Source organism: Salmo salar, chromosome ssa09 (genome assembly GCF_905237065.1).
Source record: "Salmo salar chromosome ssa09, Ssal_v3.1, whole genome shotgun sequence".
Classification (NCBI taxonomy): domain Eukaryota; kingdom Metazoa; phylum Chordata; class Actinopteri; order Salmoniformes; family Salmonidae; genus Salmo; species Salmo salar.
In genome coordinates this window covers 20,749,760-20,771,637 of record NC_059450.1, presented here as the reverse complement: position 1 = coordinate 20,771,637, position 21,878 = coordinate 20,749,760, and the positions used below count along the sequence as shown (strand labels likewise).

The 21,878-nt window shown below is 45.0% G+C and overlaps 1 protein-coding gene across 1 annotated transcript; it reads left to right on the top strand.

Annotated features, from left to right (window-relative positions):
• The first annotated feature begins 644 nt into the window (after positions 1-644).
• Positions 645-20,315, top strand: LOC106611063 (protein lin-52 homolog). The gene is made up of 6 exons (XM_014210919.2): positions 645-792; positions 2,771-2,845; positions 2,959-2,996; positions 3,085-3,151; positions 3,240-3,323; positions 19,804-20,315. The coding sequence occupies exons 1-6, from the start codon at positions 774-776 to the stop codon at positions 19,857-19,859; spliced, it is 339 nt and encodes a 112-aa protein (XP_014066394.1). The 5' UTR covers positions 645-773; the 3' UTR covers positions 19,860-20,315.
• Positions 20,316-21,878: the final 1,563 nt, after the last annotated feature.

Here is a 21,878-nt window from a genome sequence, read left to right as displayed (position 1 = left end):
AATACTGTGTTTTAACGTTTAGAAACGTCAATTATCATCGCTTTCGAAACATATGGACCTTGTCTTTCATCAGCGAGAAAGAATCCTTTAAATAAAAAAGATACACTTACTGTAGCACTTTTGCACAGATAGATACAGCTATGGGGGCCTCCATCTGACGAAACTACACTTCCGAGTTACACAAGTGTTCGGGGGACACTAGATAGCTAATTAGCACAGGTGGTCGCCTCTGGTCTTGTCTATTTTCCTTAAAGAAGTGCTGTAACATGGAGATATGGCCGTGTGGGAACACAAACCTTTTTTTCTTGATATGAAAGATAAGGTCCTTATGATTCAAAAACGGTTCTGCAAGCGTCGCGTGTTAATGTAAATATTTGAGCGTCAGGGGGTCTTAAAATCCCCGTACAGAAGCCTTTGTCTAATGACTCTTATGTGTAATGTAATGGAACAGAGTCGTTATCAAGGGCTAGATAGAAACAAGCTGACAATAGATATGTGTAGAATCAATATTACAGGTAGACTATATTGTAGGCTGCTGCCATGTAATCACCCAGAGGTTCATCTAGATTTTTTTTCAAGAAATTGAGCATACATACAGTCACAGATGGCGGTAGGAAAGCTTTTTTCTTAGAGACGGATTTATCGATAAGAATATTTGATGCAATTTGTGGCACTGTGATACATGTGCCACCTGCTGACAGAAGTTTGCAGTGCAGCTTGGTGCAGACACGTCAACCCATTGGCTGCATTATATCACGTGTGTGGATCTGAAGATGGCGTCTCCAAATGGAGGTAAATTCTAATTCTTTACTCTGTTGTTGGGTGTATAAATGTACATTTTGATAGCGAGATGCCAATTAAACGTGTGTTTCCTATATCTATTTACTGAAACATTCTGAGTTGATAAAAGTTTATATTTTGTACAAATAATGCATCACGTTGTTTTACCAGGCTTTGTCCACACAAGTGTTTTTGTCTGCCAAAACAAACTAACAAGGCAGCTTACATTAGCTACAGTAGCTAACTAACAGTTAACTAGCTAGTTAGCTAGCTACTTGGTAAGATACACTATATATTCAGAATTACGTGGACACCCCTTCAAATGACTGGATTCGGCTATTTCAGTCACGCGTTGCTGACAGGTGTATAAACTCAGCACACAGCCTTGCGATCCCCATAGACAAACATTGGCAGAATGGCGTCACTGAAGAGCTCAGTGACTTGCAATGTGGCACCGTCATAGGATGCCACCTTTCCAACATGTCCGTTTGTCAAGTTTCTACCCTGCACTGCTATAGCTGCCCCAGTCAACTGTAAGTGCTGTTATTGTAACGTGAAAACTAGGAGCAACAACGGCTCAGCCACAAAGTGGTAGGCCACACAAGTTCACAGAACGGGACCGCTGAAGTGCGTAGAGCGTTAAAAAAAATAATCGGGAGCGCCATGAAATGGGTTTCCATTGCTGAGTAGCCGCACACAAGCCTAAGATCCCAATGCGCAATGCCAAGTGTCGGCTGGAGTGGTGTAAAGCTCGCTGCCATAGGACTCTCTGGAGTGATGAATCACGCTTCACCATCTGACAGTCCAACGGTGTTACCATCTGACAGTCCAACAGACTAATCTGGGTTTGAAGGATGCCAGGAGAACGCTACCTTCCAGAATGCATAGTGCCAACTGTATAGTTTGGTGGAGGAGGAATAATGGTCTGGGGCTGTTTTTCATTGTTCGGGCTCAGCTCCTTAGTTCCAGTGAAGGGAAATTTTAAAGCTACAGCATACAATGACATTCTAGACGATTCTATGCTTCCAACTTTGTGGCAACAGTTTGGGGAATGCCCCTATCCTGTTTTAGCATGACAATGCCCCCGTGCACAAAGCGAGGTCCATACAGAAGTGGTTTGTCGAGATCGGTGTGGAAGAACTTAACTGGCCTCCACAGAGCCCTGACCTCAACCCCATCTAGCACCTTTGGGATGAATTGGAATCCCGACTGCGAGCCAGTCCTAATCGCCAAACATCAGTGCCCGACCTCAGTAATGCTCTTGTGGCTGAAATTGAAGCAAGTCCCCGCAGCAATGTTCCATCATCTAGTGGAAAGCCTTCCCAGAAGACTGGAGGCTGTTATAGCAGCAAAGTGGGGACCAACTCCATATTAATGCCCATGATTTTGGAATGAGATGTTCGACAAGCAAGTGTATACAAACATTTTGGCCAGCTATGTCGGTTGTCAGCTATTAGCTAGCTAGGCCTATCCAACTTAACAATAAATTGAAGTGTATTTTAATGGACACTGACCTAGCTAGGTGGCTAGTAAAGGAACAGTAGCTCTAACTAATTCATGTGAGCTAATGTTAACGTAGCCAGCTAGCTAGCTAGCTAATGCATTGTGACATAACAAGGGATGGGTGAAAAATAACTCATAGCTAGCTATTTAATGTTAGAAATACAGTCAAAATAACTTCCATACTGTCAAACATCTGACAATAACTATATTTCTAGCTAGCTGTCTATGGTACTAGGTAGCTACTAGCTAACGTTAGTTATTTAAGCAATAGCCTACATGCAAACTCACTGTATATTGAGAAGAAAGGATCATGACCCCTTTCATAACATTATTTTCAATTCAAAACCAATCACTACTAGCTAGGTACTGTAGATGAGCGCTGTTGATGTAGCTGGCAAGCTCTGACTTAGTTTGCACAGCACACTTTCATATTTAATAGTGTTCAATCTGTTGATGATGACTAAAATCTCCATTTCCACTTTGTAAGGTGATGATTTTGAATCATCTCTGCTGAGTTTTGAGAAGCTGGATAGAGCATCTCCTGACCTATGGCCAGAGCAATGTAAGTGTGTCTTCTCTGTGTTAGGCTACATGTCTTTATGAGGCTATCATTGCAATTTACTCATTCCTGGTTTTGATTGGTTTGCCTGTTTCATGCTGTCATCCCTCACACAGTGCCAGGAGTCGCAGATTTTGCTGCATCATGCAAAAATGTGAGTTAAATATCTATAGCATTGATAAATTAATTGACCTACATGGCTGAGAGAATGCACAATCTTATTTACATGTTTTGTATTGCAGCCAATTACCAGTTCTCCGCCCAAATGGATGGCTGAACTGGAGAGTGAGGACATTGAAATGTTAAAAGGTAAAGTACAGTAGCATCATATGGTACACTGTTGAGCATAGTCTTTTCACAGGTAGGCAATGTTTGACTAACTGTATTCCTCCAACAGAGCTGGGGAGCCTGACCACAGCCAACCTGATGGAGAAGGTCAAAGGGCTACAGAACTTGGCCTACCAGCTGGGCCTTGAGGAGTGTAAGTATTTACCTGAGAAATACACACATGACACCCGCACCACTTATTTGGTCTAGGTTGTCATTCCGTACACTACCTCTAGATGGTGCTGCTAGCCTTATGGCTACTTTGTCTGAACAGTCAAGGAACATCTCAAGTATTTGGTGATAGTCATTCTACTCATTTATATTTCACGCAACAGACACCCCTTAGTTAGATTCAATGTATTTCTAATCCAATCTTTCTGAATAATTTTATTATGAATAAGACATCAATAGATTGTAAATGGAGTATATAAACTCAAGGTCCTGAAAAAGGGACGTTTCTTTTTTTGCTGTCTTTCAAAGATAATTCATAGAAATCCAAATAACTTCACAGATCTTCATTGTAAAGGGTTTTAACACTGTTTCCCATGCTTGTTCAATGAACCATAAACAATTAATGAACATGCACCTGTGGAACGGTCGTTAAGACACTAACAGGTAGGCAATTAAGGTCACAGTTATGAAAATGTAGGACACTAAAGAGGCCTTTCTACTGACTCTGAAAAACACCAAAAGAAAGATGCCCAGGGTCCCTGCTCATCTGCGTGAACGTGCCTTAGGCATGCTGCAAGGAGGCATGAGGACTGCAGATGTGGCCAGGGCAGTAAATTGCAATGTCCGTACTGTGAGACGCCTAAGACAGCCATACAGGGAGACAGGATGGACAGCTGATCGTCCTCGCAGTGGCAGACCACGTTTAGCAACACCTGCACAGGATCGGTACATCCGAACATCACACCTGTGGGACAGGTACAGGGTGGCAGCAACAACTGCCCGAGTTACACCAGGAACACACAATCCCTCCATCAGTGCTCAGACTGTCCGCAATAGGCTGAGAGAGGCTGGACTGAGGGCTTGTAGGTCTGTTGTAAGGCAGGTCCTCACCAGACATCACCGGCAACAACGTCACCTATGGGCACAAATCCACCGTCGCTGGACCAGGCAGGACTGGCAAAAAGTGCTCTTTCACTGATGAGTCGCGGTTTTATCTCACCAGGGGTGATGGTGGGATTTGCGTTTATCGTCAAAGGAATGAGTGTTACACCGAGGCCTGTACTCTGGAGCGGGATCGATTTGGGGGTGGAGGGTCCGTCATGGTCTGGGGCGGTGTGTCACAGCATCATCGGACTGAGCTTGCGTAACAGGGAAGACATCCTCCTCCCTCATGTGGTACCTTTCCTACAGGCTCATCCTGACATGACCCTCCAGCAAGACAATGTCACCAGCCATACTGCTCATCTGTGCGTGATTTCCTGCAAGACAGGGATGTCAGTGTTCTGCCATGGCCAGCGACGAGCCCGGATCTCAATCCCATTGAGCACGTCTGGGACCTGTTGGATCGGAGGGTGAGGGCTATGCCATTTCCCCCCCCCAGAAATGTCCGGGAACTCGCAGGTGCCTTGGTGGAAGAGTGGGGTAACATCTCACAGCAAGAACTGGCAAATCTGGTGCAGTCCATGAGGAGGAGATGCACTGCAGTCCTTAATTGCAGCTGGTGGCCACACCAGATACTGACTGTTACTTTTGATTTTGATCCCCCCCTTTGTTCAGGGACACATTATTCAATTTATGTTAGTCACATGTCTGTGGAACTTGTTCAGTTTATGTCTCAGTTGTTGAATCTTGTTATGTTCATGCAAATATTTACACATGTTAAGTTTGCTGAAAATCAACACAGTTGACAGTGAGAGGATGTTTCTTTTTTTGCTGAGTTTATATACAGTACCAGTCAAAAGTTTGGACACACCTACTCATTAAAGGGTTTTTCTTTATTTTTGCTATTTTCTACATTGTGGGAATAATAGTGAAGACATCAACACTATGAAATAACACACATGGAATCATGTAGTAACAAAAAAGTGTTAAACAAATCAAGATATATTTTAGATTCTTCAAAGTAGCCACCCTTTTCCTTGATGACAGCTTTGCACTCTCTTGGCATTCTCTCAACCAGCTTCACCTGGAATGCTTTTCCAACAGTCTTGAAGGAGTTCCAACATTTGCTGTGCACTTGTTGGCTGCTTTTCCTTCACTCTGCGGTCAACTCATCCCAAACCATCTCAATTAGCTTGAGGTCGGGTGATTGTGGAGGCCAGGTCATCTGATGCAGCACTCCATCACTCTCCTTCTTGGTCAAATAACTCTTACACAACCTGGAGGTGTGTTGGGTCATTATCCTGTTGAAATACAAATGATATTCCCACTAAGCGCAAACCAGATTGAACGGCGTATCGCTACAGAATGCTGTGGTAGCCATGTTGGTTAAGTGTGCCTTGAATTCAAAATAAATCACAGTCAGTGTCACCAGCAAAGCACCATCACACCACCTCCATGCTTCAAGTTGGGAACCACACGTGCAGAGATCATCCGTTCACCTACTCTGCGTCTCTCAAATTTGGACTCGTCAGACCAAAGGACAGCTTTCCACCGTTCTAATGTCCATTGCTTGTGTTTCTTGGCCCAAGCAAGTCTCTTCTTCTTATCGGTGACCTTTAGTAATGGTTTCTTTGAAGTAATTCGACCATGAAGGCCTGATTCACGCAGTCTCCTCTGAACAGTTGATGTTGAGATGTCTCTGTTACTTGAACTCTGTGAAGCATTTATTTGGGATGCAATCTGAGGTGCAGTTAACTCTAATGAACTTATCCTCTGCAGCAGAGGTAACTCTGGGTCTTCCTTTCCTGTCGTGGTCCTCATGAGAGCCAGTTTTGTCATACCGCTTGATGGTTTTTGCAACTGCACTTGAAGAAACTTTCAAAGTTCTTGAAATTTTCCGGTTTGACTGACCTTCGTGTCTTTTTAAAGTAATAATGGACTGTCATTTCTCTTTGCTTATTTGAGCTGTTCCTGCCGTAATGTGGACATGGTATTTTACCAAATAGGGCTACCTTGTCACAACACAACTGAATGGCTCAAATGTATTAAGATGGAAATTAATTCCACAAATTAACTTTTAACAAGACACACCTTTTAATTGAAATGCATTCCAGGTGACTACCTCATGAAGCTCGTTGAGAGAATGCCAAGAGTGTGCAAATCTGTCTTCAAGGCAAAGATAACATATATTTAGATATGTTTTAAAAAAAATTGGTTCGCTTCCGGCGCCGACAGAGATAGCCGCCTCACTTTGCGTTCCTAGGAAACTATGCAGTTTTTAGTTTTTTTATGTATTATTTCTTACGTTGTTACCCCAGGAAATCTTAAGTTTTATTACATACAGCCGGGAGGAACTATTGGATATAAGAGCCACGTCAACTCCCCAACATTACGACCAGGAATACGACTTTCCCGAAGCGGATCTTCTATTTGGTCCACCACCCAGGACAATGGATCGGATCCCAGCCGGCAACCCAAAACAACGGCGCCGCAGAAGGGGCAGACGATCGTTCTTCTGGTCAGGCTCCGTAGGCGGGCACATCGCGCAGCGCTCCCGAGTATACTACTCGCCAATGTCCAGTCTCTTGACAACAAGGTAGACGAAATCCGAGCAAGTGTTGCCTTCCAGAGAGACATCAGAGATTGTAACATTCTCTGTTTCACAGAAACATGTCTCACTTGGGATACGTTATCAGAGTCGGTACAGTCACCTGGTTTCTTCACGCATCGCTCCGACAGAAACAAACATCTCTCTGGTAAGAAGAAGGGTGGGGGTGTATGCCTTATGATTAACGAGACGTGGTGTGATCATAACAACATACAGGAACTCAAGTCCTTTTGTTCACTTGACCTAGAATTCCTTACAATCAAATGCTGACCGCATTATCTACCAAGAGAATTCTCTTCGATTATAATCACCGTCGTGTATATCCCCCCCAAGCAGACACATTGATGGCCCTGAAAGAACTTCATTGGACTCTATGTAAACTGGAAACCACATATCCTGAGGCTGCATTTATTGTAGCTCGGGTTTTTAACAAGGCTCCCTAAATGTAATCAGCATATCGAATGCGCGACCCGGGCTGGCAAAACACTGGATCATTGTTATTCTAACTTCCACGACGCATACAACCCTCCCTCGCCCTCCTTTTGGAAAATCTGACCACAACTCCATTTTGTTGCTCACAGCCTATAGACAGAAACTAAAACCGGTAACGCCCGTGCTCAGGTCTGTTAAATGCTGGTCCGACCAATCGGATTCCACGCTTCAAGATTGCTTTGATCACGTGGACTGGGATATGTTCCGCATAGCGTCGGACAATAACATTGATGAATACGCTGATTCGGTGAGTGAGTTTATTAGCAAGTGCATCGGTGATGTTGTACCCACAGCGACTATTTAAACCTTCCCCAACCAGACCGTGGATTGATAGCAGCATTCGCGCAAAACTGAACAACTTCTTTGCTCGCTTTGAGGACAATACAGTGCCACCGACACGGCCCGCTACCAAAACCTGCGGGCTCTGCTTCACTGCAGCCAACGTGAGTAAAACATTTAAACGTGTTAACCCTCGCAAGGCTGCCGGCCCAGACGGCATCCCTAGCCGCATCCTAAGAGCATGCGCAGACCAGCTGGCTGGTGTGTTTACGGACATATTCAATCAATCCTTATCCCAGTCTGCTGTTCCCACATGCTTCAAGAGGGCCACCATTGTTCCTGTTCCCAAGAAAGCTAAAGGATCTGAGCTAAATGACTATCGCCCTGTAGCACCCACTTCCATCATCATGAAGTGTTTTGAGAGACTAGTCAAGGACCATATCACCTCCACCCTACCTGACACCCTAGACCCACTCCAATTTGCTAACCGCCCCAATAGGACCACAGACGACGCAATCACACTGCACACTGCCCTAACCCATCTGGACAAGAGGAATGCCTATGTATGAATGCCCTGGGTCTCGACCCCGCCCTGTGCAACTGGGTCCTGGACTTCCTGACGGGTCGCCCCCATGTGGTGAGCGTAGGAAACAACATCTCCACCCCCCTGATCCGCAACACTGGGGCCCCACAAGGGTGCGTTCTCAGCCCTCTCCCGTACTGCGTGGCCGTGCACGCCTCCAACTCAATCATCAAGTTTGCTTACGACACTACAGTGGTAGTCTTGATTACCAACAACGACAAGACGGTCTGCAGGGAGGAGGTGAGGGCCCTCGGAGTGTGGTGTCAGGAATTTAACCTCGCACTCAATGTCAACAAAACAAAGGAGATGATCGTGGACTTCGGGAAACAGCAGAGGGAGCAGCCCCCTATCCACATCGATGGGACAGTAGTGGAGAAGGTGCAAAGTTTTAAGTTCCTCGGCGTACACGACACGGACAAACTGAAATGGTCCACCCACACAGACAGCGTGGTGAAGAAGGCGCAGCAGCGCCTCTTCAACCTCAGGAGGCTGCACAACACATCACCGGGGGCAAACTACCTGCCCTCCAGGACACCTACACCACCCGATGTCACAGGAAGGCCAAAAAGATCATCAAGGACAACAACCACCCGAGCCACTGCCTGTTCACCCCGCTATCATCCAGAAGGCGAGGTCAGTACAGGTGCATCAAAGCTGGGACCGAGACTAAAAAACAGCTTCTATCTCAAGGCCATCAGACTGTTAAACAGCCATCACTAACATTGAGAGGCTGCTGCCACATACTGACTCATCTCTAGCCACTTTAATAATAAAAAATTGGATGTAATAAAAAGATCACTAGACACTTTAAACAATGCCACTTTATATGATTATATACCCTACATTACTCATCTCATAAGTATATACTGTACTCTATACCATCTACTGCCTATGCCGTTCGGCCATCGCTCATCCATATATTTTTATGGACATATTCTTATTCATTCCTTTACACTTGTGTGTATAAGGTAGTTGTTGTGAAATTGTTAGATTACTTATTAGATATTACTGCATGGTCGGAACTAGAAGCACAAGCATTTCGCTACACTTGCATTAACATCTGCTAACCATGTGTGTGACAAATAAAATGTTGATTTTATTTACATGATTTCATAGTTTTGATGTCTTCACACTTCTACAATGTAGAAAATAGTAAAAAAAAAAAAAAAACCTTTAATGAGAAGGTGTGTCAAATTTTGACTGGTACTGTATATCTTGTCTAATCAGGTGTATAAAACAGTTGGAGCACTGCACGTATGAATTTCTTATTTTGGTTGTGTTGATTATGGTTTGGTAATTCAGCGTAAAACAGCAGCATTGCGAGAGTGCATTAGAAGCCTTGTGAAGTGGGGGAAGGTCTCACATAAGCGTAACACATCAACGATTGAAGCATGTGATGGATGCAAAATGTGGTCTGACATATTTTCTGCATCTGTTGTCCTAATCCTTAACATGTGGATTAGGGAGATATAGCTAAGTGCTCCTATTTTTCCTAAGAGGAAGATGGGTACTTGGCTAACTGTGGACAAAGCACACCATGCACAAACCCAGAAAGAGCGATTTGATACAGACCGAAGTGTTTCCTCTCAAAATTATGTGGTTGCTTCCAAAATAAAAGTATTGTAAAGTTCTGACACACTGCATGCTTTTAAATTTGCATGCACTTTCCTATTCAATTGTTTTGCGCTCTTGTTGTAGAGTAACGCACTCCCTGACAATCAGATTTATATATATGCTTTGTGGTGGGAGTTCTCCCTTAAATCTGGAGTGGATTTAGCCTCCATACAATGCTTCCAACAGAAACTGTAATATTGTACGATGGGGACCAGGAACCATCTGCCCCTCTTTGCGATCCTGAGAGATGTATAGCATGTTGCTATGCAGAGTTGGTACAGGGCTCATGCGTCCCGCTCCACAGCGAGCGCCACGCTGATTTGTAAAATTCCATAAAGACAGGATGATTAAAGTAGGCTCATTCTGGAGAGGATTATGCCAAACATGATTTGTCTGGGCTTTGCCCCGCTCGCTCACAAAAATGAGAAATATATTTTTATTTAATAGCATCTTTTGAGTAGATCAAGGAGGCATGCCACGTCAAAATATTGCCACCAAGATATAGAGCATGACTTGACAGCTTGAATGACGATGAATTGCCTCAAAATTCGTGTAGACTTGGTGGGGATGACACTGCTCTATCGAATGTCCCACATATTATGAAGCAGGCATTATGAAAGCTCAGATTAGTGTAATTGACTTCAGCATAGATGAAATGTGTTATCTGCTTATTTCAGGCTCATATTTACAGGTCAGGATCCTCTGTCTACCACACACATTTTAGCATATTATTGCTGCTAAATACAAAATGAAACCGGCTGATCATACAGTCTGATCCAGGGTCTGTGGGACCAATCTCACCCAAACGCGATAATCTTCATTTACAGGCATTTATGGCCAAATGAAGCTATCTGATGTCCCTCACATTTTTCAGATCAGCCCGACTCATGGCCTGAGCATGCACTTGTCTGTTAAGGATCTTTAATTCAATGCTTCATGTTGTCTACCATACCACGTATTTATTAGTCAAGAACGTGTTGTAGCTGGTTCTTATAAAGCTGTTATCTGCCATAAAGGAAGGGATGTTGTTTTTGCAACCATGTCATGTACCTCGGGATGACGCAACACAATGATGGTTATTATCGGTCTCAGAGCAGCTTGTACTGGAGCCTCTTTAATGTGCTCTGGTTTAATTTTCTCCTTTTCCCACTGTCAGGGGAGGCCTTGTAAATCTCAGCTACTTTTTCATCATGTTTGTGCACTCTTCAGTGCCCCGTAAACAAGCCGCCTGAGAGAGAGAGAGAGAGAGAGAGCGAGAGAGCATGAAGGCAGGGGACAGGATTTACTATCCCCCCTTAAACATGTGGCCCATTGAACTGTGGGCTGTTTAATGGGAAGAGCACAATCAGCCAGTGAAGACACACCCCCGCCCTGCGGCCCGAGGAGGAAGGGGACTGGCCAGAGGTAGACACCGCTCACCTAGAGGACACTGATTTCACCTAGCCCTTCAGGAGGACTTGGAACACTACCATGGCAATGTTATAGATGCCATTGTCAGAATAAATTACCCCAAAAAATGACTAAAACATAAAAATATGAAGACGGGCCTAATGTAATGTGAAATGACAACATGTAATGTTTGGAGATTTGAGGCAGAGTATTCCTGTAGATCATAGACCCCAAGACTTGAAGGCATGAGGGACAGCACTTTGTGTAGATGTGTATTTATATATGCCTATGTGTTAGTATAAGTGTGTGGCAGGCTGTCCCCTGGGGAGGGGGCTCCACCTCCCCATGGCTGTGTGACGCTGCCCGGGTGGGTCCCAGCGGGGGCCTGGCGCGTGCCTCCTCCCCAGACCCCAGCTGCTTCCCCACCCTATGATGAATGCCCCTGTCGTGGGCCGCTGAGCCCGGCATCAGGCCCTGGGTCCTAGGGGAGCACTGACTACTGTGATAAGTGATGTTATTGGAGGTAATTGAAAGGAGAGTGGTCCTGAGGGACATGTCTCAGGCTGCTGCTCTAACACACTTGTAGGTTTCACTGATCACAACCACCACTGGCTGACTGACTGACTGGGCCTTGGCTCGTTGGTAATGCAGTGATACCTTTGTCTCTGATGTGGCCTGATATGGAGCCCAGCAGCCCTATGCAGAGACCATTAAGTGTAGTAATAGTATTTTTTAAAATAATTATTCAGTTAGATTATGAAAAGAACTGTACCGACTGAGCCTCCTGATTATTCACTGCAATGGATTTATTGTTGGAAATAGAATGAGGCTGTCATGATCGTCCAGGTTTGGTTTGATACAAAGGATTGCCAGTCAAGACCAGTCCTGCTCAGTATTGGCTGGCAGTGGCACAGAGCTGGCACTGTGCCACCACCACCACAGTAGAACCAGGATGACACCTACATCCCTGCCTATGTGGAGGTGAGGCTGAAGGTCAGCGCAGACAGCTCTTAATGGCCCAGCATTCACAGCCTCCTCTCCTCCTCAGCATCAATCTCCTGCCTATAAACAGGCCTGTGCTGCTGAATATGATTGCATTCACACTGGCCCACGGTGCTAATGTGCTTCCATCAATCCATCCAGGGCGACCTGAGTGACCGCGGGGCGGGCCGTTATGAAGTGCTGCTCCCTGACAGCCTCTGAATGAGGAACAGGGGACCCTCCTCCTCTGTCCTCCTCTTCTCTCTGCACCGGCCTGCTTTATGGGCTCATAGTGGAGACGAATGGCAGCTCCCACCCGCCAGAGAGTTGTTAGGATTGGCATGAAGGGAAACTGAAATAGGACATAAACGATGCTGTGAATGTGTTGATCAGTTTTCTGTATCAAATTATCATTGTGTGTTGGAACTTGCCTTTTTTGTGATTTGAGATGCATGTTTTGGGGGAAATATTGTTTGGCTTGAAGAGATGAAATCGCTGGTATGAGAAAATTGTCCCCGAAAAGCTTGTATGTTCAGCCAAATATGTATCAAGTTATTTCAGAACCCTCAAACCAGTGTTGCATGGTTATCGCAGAATAGGTTCCTGACTGTTGGTTTAGTGTACCTGTTGAAGCATGAAGCAACAGTCGGTGCTGAATCGCAATCTTACGAACAATCATAATTTAGGTTCATCAAGTTTGTCTAAACAAGTCAACTGATCACCCAGTAGCAGTGGAGCTGTGTCCTCTGTATCAGTATTATTTGTGTATCATGGTAGAGGGAGGGAGAGCTGTTCCTCAGCCCTGCCTGCCTTCCGCCTCCCTGATCAGATCGGAAATGACACCTCATTTCCATAAATGCATTAAGAATTCATTGGATTTTTTTTCTTTCCCAGCTAATCATTTTGGCGGAGTAAAACCTTTTAGGCTTTTTAATGAATGAATTTTGACTGATTGCCTATTAATAAGGACACCTCTTGAGCAGGGATAGGCTGTGGCAGGGGTGAGGCGGTGTAGATGTTTGTTTGTGCGCGCAGGCTTGTGTGTGTGTGTCGGTGCACACAGGCAGCAGGCAGGAAGACATTGGAGGGAGAGAAGAGGGGGGAGGAGAGGAGCGCTCTCTCGGGTGGGACATAAAGAGGAACCAGTGGCTCCCCTGGGAAATCACTGGTCGTGTCTGCATCTTAAATATCCCTGTGAAGTATCAATAAGTGGGTAATTGAATTTTGAACACAAACATGAGCGTCAGGTGTATGTGTTGCGAGGCGGGGGGTTATATGGGGGGGTGAATGTGTTGATGGCAGAAGGAGGGGTGTGTGTGTGGGGGGGGGGGGTCATCTCCTCTGTGTCTCTCCGGTCCCTGGGGAAGTGGGCAGTGAGAATAGATGTTAAATCCATTAAATAAAGCTTACAGACAGTAATAGCTGAGTGGCACTTGAAGATGGGCAGTGGGGGTCAGATTAGTGTGCTTGACTCTTAATGAAAGTGAATTGGGGCAGTCAGGGCTGGAGGCTGGGACACCAGTTAACCCAGGTGGTCATCTGTCTCTGGGGCTAACAGGGGTCTGGCTGGCTCCTCTGGCGTGTGCCTGGAGTGGTGAAGCGGCCTCACCATGATTACTACCATTCCACACACGGGAGGGGCCGCAGGGGGGAGACGAGATGATGTGACTGACACCCAGATCACTCACTCCAAATGGTAGGAAGGTGATGTCGCACATTTCGGCTATATTTTTACATTTTGAGAGTATCATTTTGAGAAGTGCCGGTGGCCGAATATTGTATTCAGTTTTGGATATTCATCTGGTTGAGGGGGACATTGTGTACTTGTATTTTCCTGTATACATCAGGTGTGATATCATCCCCAGACCAGCCAGGGCTCAATGATAATTAGAGAGCAACTAATCAACAGGGTGAAGACAAGGCCCTCACAATCCATAAGCCAAAGGTGTCATTTAGTATAATGGCAGCTGTAACAAGTCGCTGATTAACATAGTACAGAATTAGGGATTGACCTTTCTAATCAACTAAACACATCTCTCACTCCCTCTAATCAGTATTGATCACCCCTGGCCTGTAACAACATGTATGTGTGGGCATGTGCACATTGGGGGGGGTGCTGGACTGTTGTGTGCACAAGGCAGACATCCTCATTGACAGAGATCTATGTGGGTGTCTTTCAGTCTGTGTGTGTGTGTGTGTGTGTGTGCGTGTGTGAGTCCAGTTGCCTGAGGGGGGCTGGCTTGCTGGTCCTTTCTCTTCCCACTTTTAATCTTTCTCTTACAATGCAAATCGTATGACTTTCTATCTGACAGACAGAGGGGGAGGCTAAACGGAACTCTAATTAATGAGTGGCTCAGAGGGGTGAGTCCTGATGGAGGGGGTCTCTGGAGGAGGGTGGGGGGCACAGCCACAGACCAGGCTGCTCTACTTTATTGTTGGGGGATGGAGAGATACGGAGGGAGAGAGACACCAGTCTGTCCCATTTAGCAGGCCTCTCCAGAAACCAGTGGTCCATTTAACGAGCTCTTAGCAGAGAGATCAGAAAGACAAACCTGGGATTAGGAGACCAATGACTCAATAGGATTCTCTAAAGGTCCTGTCTCCATCAGCATGAAGTTTGGAGGGAATGCCATTTGTATTTGTCAACGCGATACAGCGATAATTCTATAATTTTAGGTTATAGTTTTATCTACAGTCTTGTCTTTTTATTTAGTATCAAATCATCAAATACAAGGTCAAAGCAGACATTTAATAATGCTCTTGTAACTATCTTCTCTATTTAACATGCAGATTTCTCTTTCTCCGTGCTCCAAGATGGAGTATAGGTCTAACTAGATATGTAGAGCACTGTTGTGATAGCCTTTGGCTCACTAAACCCAACTCCTCCTAATAGGGAAATGATGTCTGTGCACCAGTAGTTTTGTGTCATCTTAATTCATTACATCTCACGTGATTCTGATGGTTTCATTCCATCTAAGACCCTGTATGTCGGTCTGTCCGGGGGCACTAATTATTTTGTTTAGTGTTATTCGAAGAGACCGCAGCACCGCGCAAAATTAATCAATCCAAATCCAATTAGCATCATGTTGAACCTGATGATGGACGCCTCAAGGTGAAGCGGCCCGTGCCCAGCCGGGGCATTATCATTCCTGGGAGGGCGGCTCATCTAAATTACAATTCACCCTGCTTTTTCATTAGCCGCCGTGGCGCCGCTAACCTCTTCACCGCTTTGCACAGCCCAACAAACACCTAGGCAGCTCATCAGCTCTGGTGTCTGGTTCAACAAGCAGAGAGAGACAGTTCTACAACTGTAAACCTTCTGTGTGGGTGGGAAAGCTTGGGACAGTCAGACACACTCACACTCATGTGTATTTGTATGCATGTTTTTCAGAAAATATACAAGAAGGAAGGCCCGCTTCCCCCTTGAAATAGGAATTTACTTTCTGTGATTGTCAGTGTGGCCTGTAATGCTCTTCGTGTCCTGGTGGGCATGCTTAACAACTGTATGAAGCTGGTGTTTTTGTGTACGTTTGAAGAGGTGATCCCAGCTCCCCTCTTGGCCCTGAGCTTTGATTCTGTACTGATGCTAAGAGCCTGCTCCTCTTATTATCAGGAACAAAGTGTAATTATTGGACCTGGATGAGGCCTCTCCAGGGTGGCACTGATGCTTGAGGAACATCCCTGTAGCTTCCCTTGTGACACAACCTGGCTGCTGTTGACTGAAAACCGCCTGGAATACGCTCCTTACCAGATAGAAGCAAGGTGACAAGGCGTTCAGTTGGGGCCAATCTGTTGTCGCGCAATGGGGTTGGCACAGATCCAGAACTATTGTGCAGAGCTTGTTTTGTAGACCCCCCACCAAGTGCTCTTCATTATGTCTCCGTACAGTACATCTCCCATTTTCATGGGCTTTCCTAGCTAACCTTTATGGTTTATGTTGTGAGTGCTATCTGATCAGTGTCTTCGGTTCTTACGACGGTCATTCAGTGGTAGCTAAGTGTATAGTAAAGGCAGCCAGTGAGAAGAAATGTGGTTATGGCCATAGTCTCTTAGACATAAGGCACTATGGAAAGTTGTGGATTGATTAGTTTGCGTTCCAGAGAACGGTATCTCTCAGACAACATCCCCCTTTCACTCCCCCCATCTTTTTCTTTAACACAGTTATACATGCACATACTGAGATGCTTGAATACATGTATCTGGCTGCCTTGATAAGGCAATCACAAGGGGTGTGTGTCTCTTTAGTAGCTAGTTTGCGTCTTATGTTGTTTTCCATGTCCAGAATGAACAGATGTTTGTATAAATTACCTCCCCGTTAGATGTTTCACAAATGAAATACATGCTTTGCATTGATAAGTGATTCTGCTCTGAAGTGAGGGACTGGGAAATGGAGTGCTGTAGCTTGTTTTAGTCTAAATCCATGGTTGAAGCATAAGTTTTGACAGCATACAGTGGCAAGAAAAATTATGTGAACCCTTTGGAATTACCTGGATATCTGCATAAATTGGTCATCAAATTTGATCTGATCTTCATCTAAGTCACAATAATAGACAAACATAGTGTGCTTAAACTAATAACACACAAATTATTGTATTTTTCTTGTCTATATTGAATACATCATTTAAACATTCACAGTGTAGGTTGGAAAAGGTATGTAAACCCCTAGGCTAATGACTTCTCCAAAAGCTAATTGGAGTCAGGAGTCAGCTAACCTGGAGTCTAATCAATGAGATGAGATTGGAGATGTTGGTTAGAGCTGCCTTGCCCTATAAAAAACACTCACAAAATATGAGTTTACTATACACAAGAAGCATTGCCTGATGTGAACCATGCCTCGAACAAAAGAGATCTCGGAAGACCTAAGCTTAAGAATTGTTGACTTGCATAAAGCTGGAAAGGGTTACAAAAGTATCTCTAAAAGCCTTGATGTGCATCAGTCCACAGTATGACAAATTGTCTATAAATGGAGAAAGTTAAGCACTGTTGCTACTCTCCCTAGGAGTGGCCGTCCTGCAAAGATGACTGCAAGAGCACAGCGCAGAATGCTCAATGAGGTTAAGATGAATCCTAGAGTGTCAGCTAAAGACTTACAGAAATCTCTGAAACATGCTAACATCTCTGTTGACGAGTCTTCGATACATAAGACACTAAACAAGAATTGTTTTCACGGGAGGACACCACGGAAGAAGCCACTGCTGTCCAAAAAAAACATTGCTGCAAGTCTGAAGTTTGAAAAAGTGCACCTGGATGTTCCACAGCGCTACTGGCAAAATATTCTGTGGACAGATGAAACTAAAGTTGAGTTGTTTGGAAGGAACACACAACACTATGTGTGGAGGAAAAAAGGCACAGCACACCAACATCAAAACCTCATCTCAGCTGTAAAGTATTGCGGAGGGAGCATCATGGTTTGGGGCTGCTTTGCTGCCTCAGGGCCTGGACAGCTTGCTGTCATCAACGGAAAAATGAATTCCCAAGTTTATCAAGACATTTTGCTGGAGAATGTTAGGCTATCTGTTCGCCAATTGGAGCTCAAAAGAAGTTGGGTGATGCAACAGGACAACAACCCAAAACACAGAAGTAAATCAACAACAGAATAGCTTCAACAGAAGAAAATATGCCTTCTGGAATGGCCCAGTCAGAATCCTGACCTCAACCCGATTGAGATGCTCTGGCATGACCTCGAGCAGTTCACACCAGACATCCCAAGAATATTGCTGAACTGAAAGAGTTTTGTAAAGAGGAATGGTCCAAAATTCCTCCTGACCTTTGTGCAGGTCTGATCCGCAACTACAGAAAACGTTTGGTGGAGGTTATTGCTGCCAAAGGAGGGTCAACCATTTATTAAATCCAAGGGTTCACATCCTTTTTCCACCCTGCACTGTGAATGTTTACACGGTGAATTCAATAAAGACATCAAAACGTATAGTTGTTTGTGTGTTATTAGTTTAAACAGACTGTGTTTGTCTATTGTTGCGACCTAGATGAAGATCCTGTCTTTCAAAGATAATTAGTAAAAATCCAAATAACTTCACAGATCTTCATTGTAAAGGGTTTAAACACTGTTTCCCATGCTTGTTCAATGAACCATAAACAATTAATGAACATGCACCTCTGGAACGGTCGTTAAGACACTAACAGCTTACAGACGGTAGGCAATTAAGGTCACAGGTATGAAAACTTAGGACACTAAAGAGGCCTTTCTACTGACTCTGGGGAAAAAAGATGCCCAGGATCCCTGCTCATCTGCGTGAACGTGGCTTAGGCATGCTGCAAGGAGGCATGAGGACTGCAGATGTGGCCAGGGCAATAAATTGCAATGTCCGTACTGTGAGACACCTAAGACAGTGCTACAGGGAGACGGGACGGACAGCTGATGGTCCTCGCAGTGGCAGACCACGTTTAGCAACACCTGCACAGGATCGGTACATCCGAACATCACACCTGCGGGATAGGTACAGGATAGCAACAACAACTGCCCGAGTTACACCAGGAACGCACAATCCCTCCATCAGTGCTCAGACTGTCCGCAATAGGCTGAGAGAGGCTGGACTGAGGGCTTGTAGGTCTGTTGTAAGGCAGGTCCTCACCAGACATCACCGGGAACAACATTGTCTATGGGTCACAAATCCACCGTCGCTGGACCAGACAGGACTGGCAAAAAGGGCTCTTTACTGACGAGCCGCGGTTTTGTCTCACCAGGGGTGATGGTCGGATTCGCGTTTATCATCGATGAAATGAGCGTTACACTGAGGCCTGTACTCTGGAGCAGGATCGATTTGGAGGTGGAGGGTCCGTCATGGTCTGGGGCGGTGTGTCACAGCATCATTGGACTGAGCTTGTTGTCATTGCAGGCAATCTCAACGCTGTGCGTTACAGGGAAGACATCCTCCTGCCTCATATGGTACCCTTCCTGCAGGCTCATTCTGACATGACCGTCCAGCATGACAATGCCACTAACCATACTGCTCGTTCTGTGCGTGATTTGTCAGTGTTCTGCCATAGCAAGCGAAGAGCCCGGATCTCAATCCCATTGAGCACGTCTGGAACCTGTTGGATCGGAGGGTGAGGGCTAGGGCCATCCCCCCCAGAAATGTCCGGGAACTTGCAGGTGCCTTGGTGGAAGAGTGGGGTAACATCTCACAGCAAGAACTGGCAAATCTGGTGCAGTCCATGAGGAGATGCACTGCCGTACTTAATGCAGCTGGTGGCCACACCAGATACTGTTACTTTTGATTTTGACCCCCCCCCCTTTATTCAGGGACACATTATTACATTTCTGTTAGTCACATGTCTGTGGAACTTATTCAGTTTGTCTCAGTTGTTGAATCTTGTTATGTTCATACAAATATTTACACATGTTAAGTTTGCTGAAAATGAATGCAGTTGACAGTGAGAGGACGTTTTCTTTTTTTGCAGAGTTTATTTCCAAAATGTTCGCATACTTTTTCTTGCCACTGTAGGTTGTAGTGTACCCAGAAGTTTACTATACAGAATTCAGTGGAAATACTTTCAACAAATCAGTTGTTTTTAGGTAGGCTACCTCAAGCAGCCTTGAGTAAGAGGTGCTCAAAAATGTTTGATTTCTGAAATGTTCAGTTGATATTTACATCGTATCATTTGTTCATTCTCCAGCCAGGGAGATGACCAGGGGAAAGTTCCTGAACATCCTGGAGAGACCCAAAAAGTGAAGACCCCAGGACTGCTCTTTACACAGGATGTGTCTGCACAGAGAGTAATACAACACCCAGACGACTGACTTGAGACAGGAAGAAGAGGAATAAGACCTATGCCTTTATGTATACACTCATACTGCTACTACCACCAAGTCCCTGGATTTGAATATTGACACTGGGGCTAAATTCACTCACTGCGGAGTTCCGCTCGAGTCAAAGGGCTGCAACACTTTTCACCCCCTAACCTGTACATTTCTTTTGTCCTCAAAGGCAGTTCCATTTACTTTTGTAATGATTTGAAATGGAGAATTACTTTCCTGTTTAGCTAGCTTGTAGGACTGTTTTTAAATGTGTATATTCTGTATTTATTATTTTTCTATTTGGAGCATTATAAAAAAAAAAATGCAATTTGTCAAAGAAAATTGTCTAATTCTTAAGAAAATGTAATAAATTGCTCCCTCTTTTAGGCTATAACATGTTTATTAATTGTCCTTGTAATCAAACTAATTGGTAATTACCCTCAGTGTACATCTATGGATAGAATTTTATCTTTCATTGGTTTAGGATACAATTAAATTCACTTCAGAAACTGGTTCCATGATGCAACAGTTTTTGGGGGGGAATCGAACTTTTAATTAGGGCAATAACTTCATGCCTGTGCCACTCCATAGACGCTTTCTGTTAGAGCACCTCTCTGGCTTTGGACATGTAAGGAGCTGTGACATGAGAGTGCTTCCCCGCTACAAGGGCATTTTTCCATTTAATGAGGATTGGAAGTAGAGGCCCTACACAAAACGTTGCGTAAAAATAATATTTCTCATTGTCATCCCTTTTAATGAGAGTTGACATAATTACTAGGACCATTTCTTTTCTAATTAGCACACTTCCAGCGACGTCGAAGCTAGCGGCCAGGCAAAGAGGAAATCAGACAGGCATGCTGAATGGGAAACAAAAAGAAGTCCGTCCAACATAATTAGGTGAGACAATGCCTCAGACTGTTCCCGGCTGGAGATGTCGCAGGGGCTCTGGCCGCGCTGGGGAGCGCTCACTCTCCACAAGTTACACATCTCCACAGGCCGCTAATAAGCCCCTAATTGTCTTTCCGAGTCACACGGACGGAGGCAGCCACTGCCCAAGTGGCTGCACCCCCTGCCTCTCGCACGTACCCAGCTTCACCTCTTGCAAAATACAGATTATTTATATAATTTCCCCGTTCCCAGACAGCGTGTGTGTTTTCCTGTGTGTGCTGGAGATTCCTGTGACAGGTTGGGTGGGGGGAGTGGAAGTACAGCATGGCCTGATGGACAGGAATGTAAGCTGGCGGAGGAGGGCAAGCTACTTATTTTACCCCCACTGCATCAGGGTTTATTAAAGTCTCCTGTAGTCTGTTTCATTTATCTGCTCTAGTCTAGTGTACAGTGTTTATTTTCTGTCAAATTGAACCACTACTGTACCTTGTAACACAAGTTTTACATCATTATACGGGTGAAAAGTGAGTATGTAGCTCAGATAGTGTAGAGCTGACTGGTTGACATGGCCTATTGCTGTGTTGGCTGGTTAACACTTGTTGATATTGACTGATGTACATTGATCAGTCTACTGAGTGTTGACACAGTAAGTGACCTGGCGTTCACAATATGGTTCAATCACTGGTGGCTGCATCTCATGCGAGGCTTCCGGTCCGTTGGATGCTCCTCGGGAAACGGGTCATTCCCCATGGAGGGGTCGTCTATATAGAGAGAACAAACTCCTCCATCCGTCAACAATACATCGCCCTGACCTCACCGAGCCTCGCTGCCCCGACAAACGTCAATTCGATGTTCCCTCAGGCCTTTAATTAGCTGTCAATTAGTGCAAATTAATCAACTCCTCGCCTAGTTAAGCAATGCCGGCAGGCAGCTCCCAAACACGCCATTGTAGAGGAGCCATGAGAACTGGAACTAGCAAACTCACTTTGCGTCAGGGGGTCATCAAGCCCTCGGCAGCGCTTTGGGGAAAGAAAAAAAGCAGACCCTCTTGCAGTGTTTTAGTTTG

Excerpts from the sequence above, each read along its gene's own strand:
- LOC106611063 (XM_014210919.2), top strand. Across the intron at positions 2,846-2,958 it reads TGACCTATGGCCAGAGCAAT|TGCCAGGAGTCGCAGATTTT; the intron begins GTAAGTGTGTCT and ends TCCCTCACACAG. Across the intron at positions 2,997-3,084 it reads TTGCTGCATCATGCAAAAAT|CCAATTACCAGTTCTCCGCC; the intron begins GTGAGTTAAATA and ends TTTGTATTGCAG.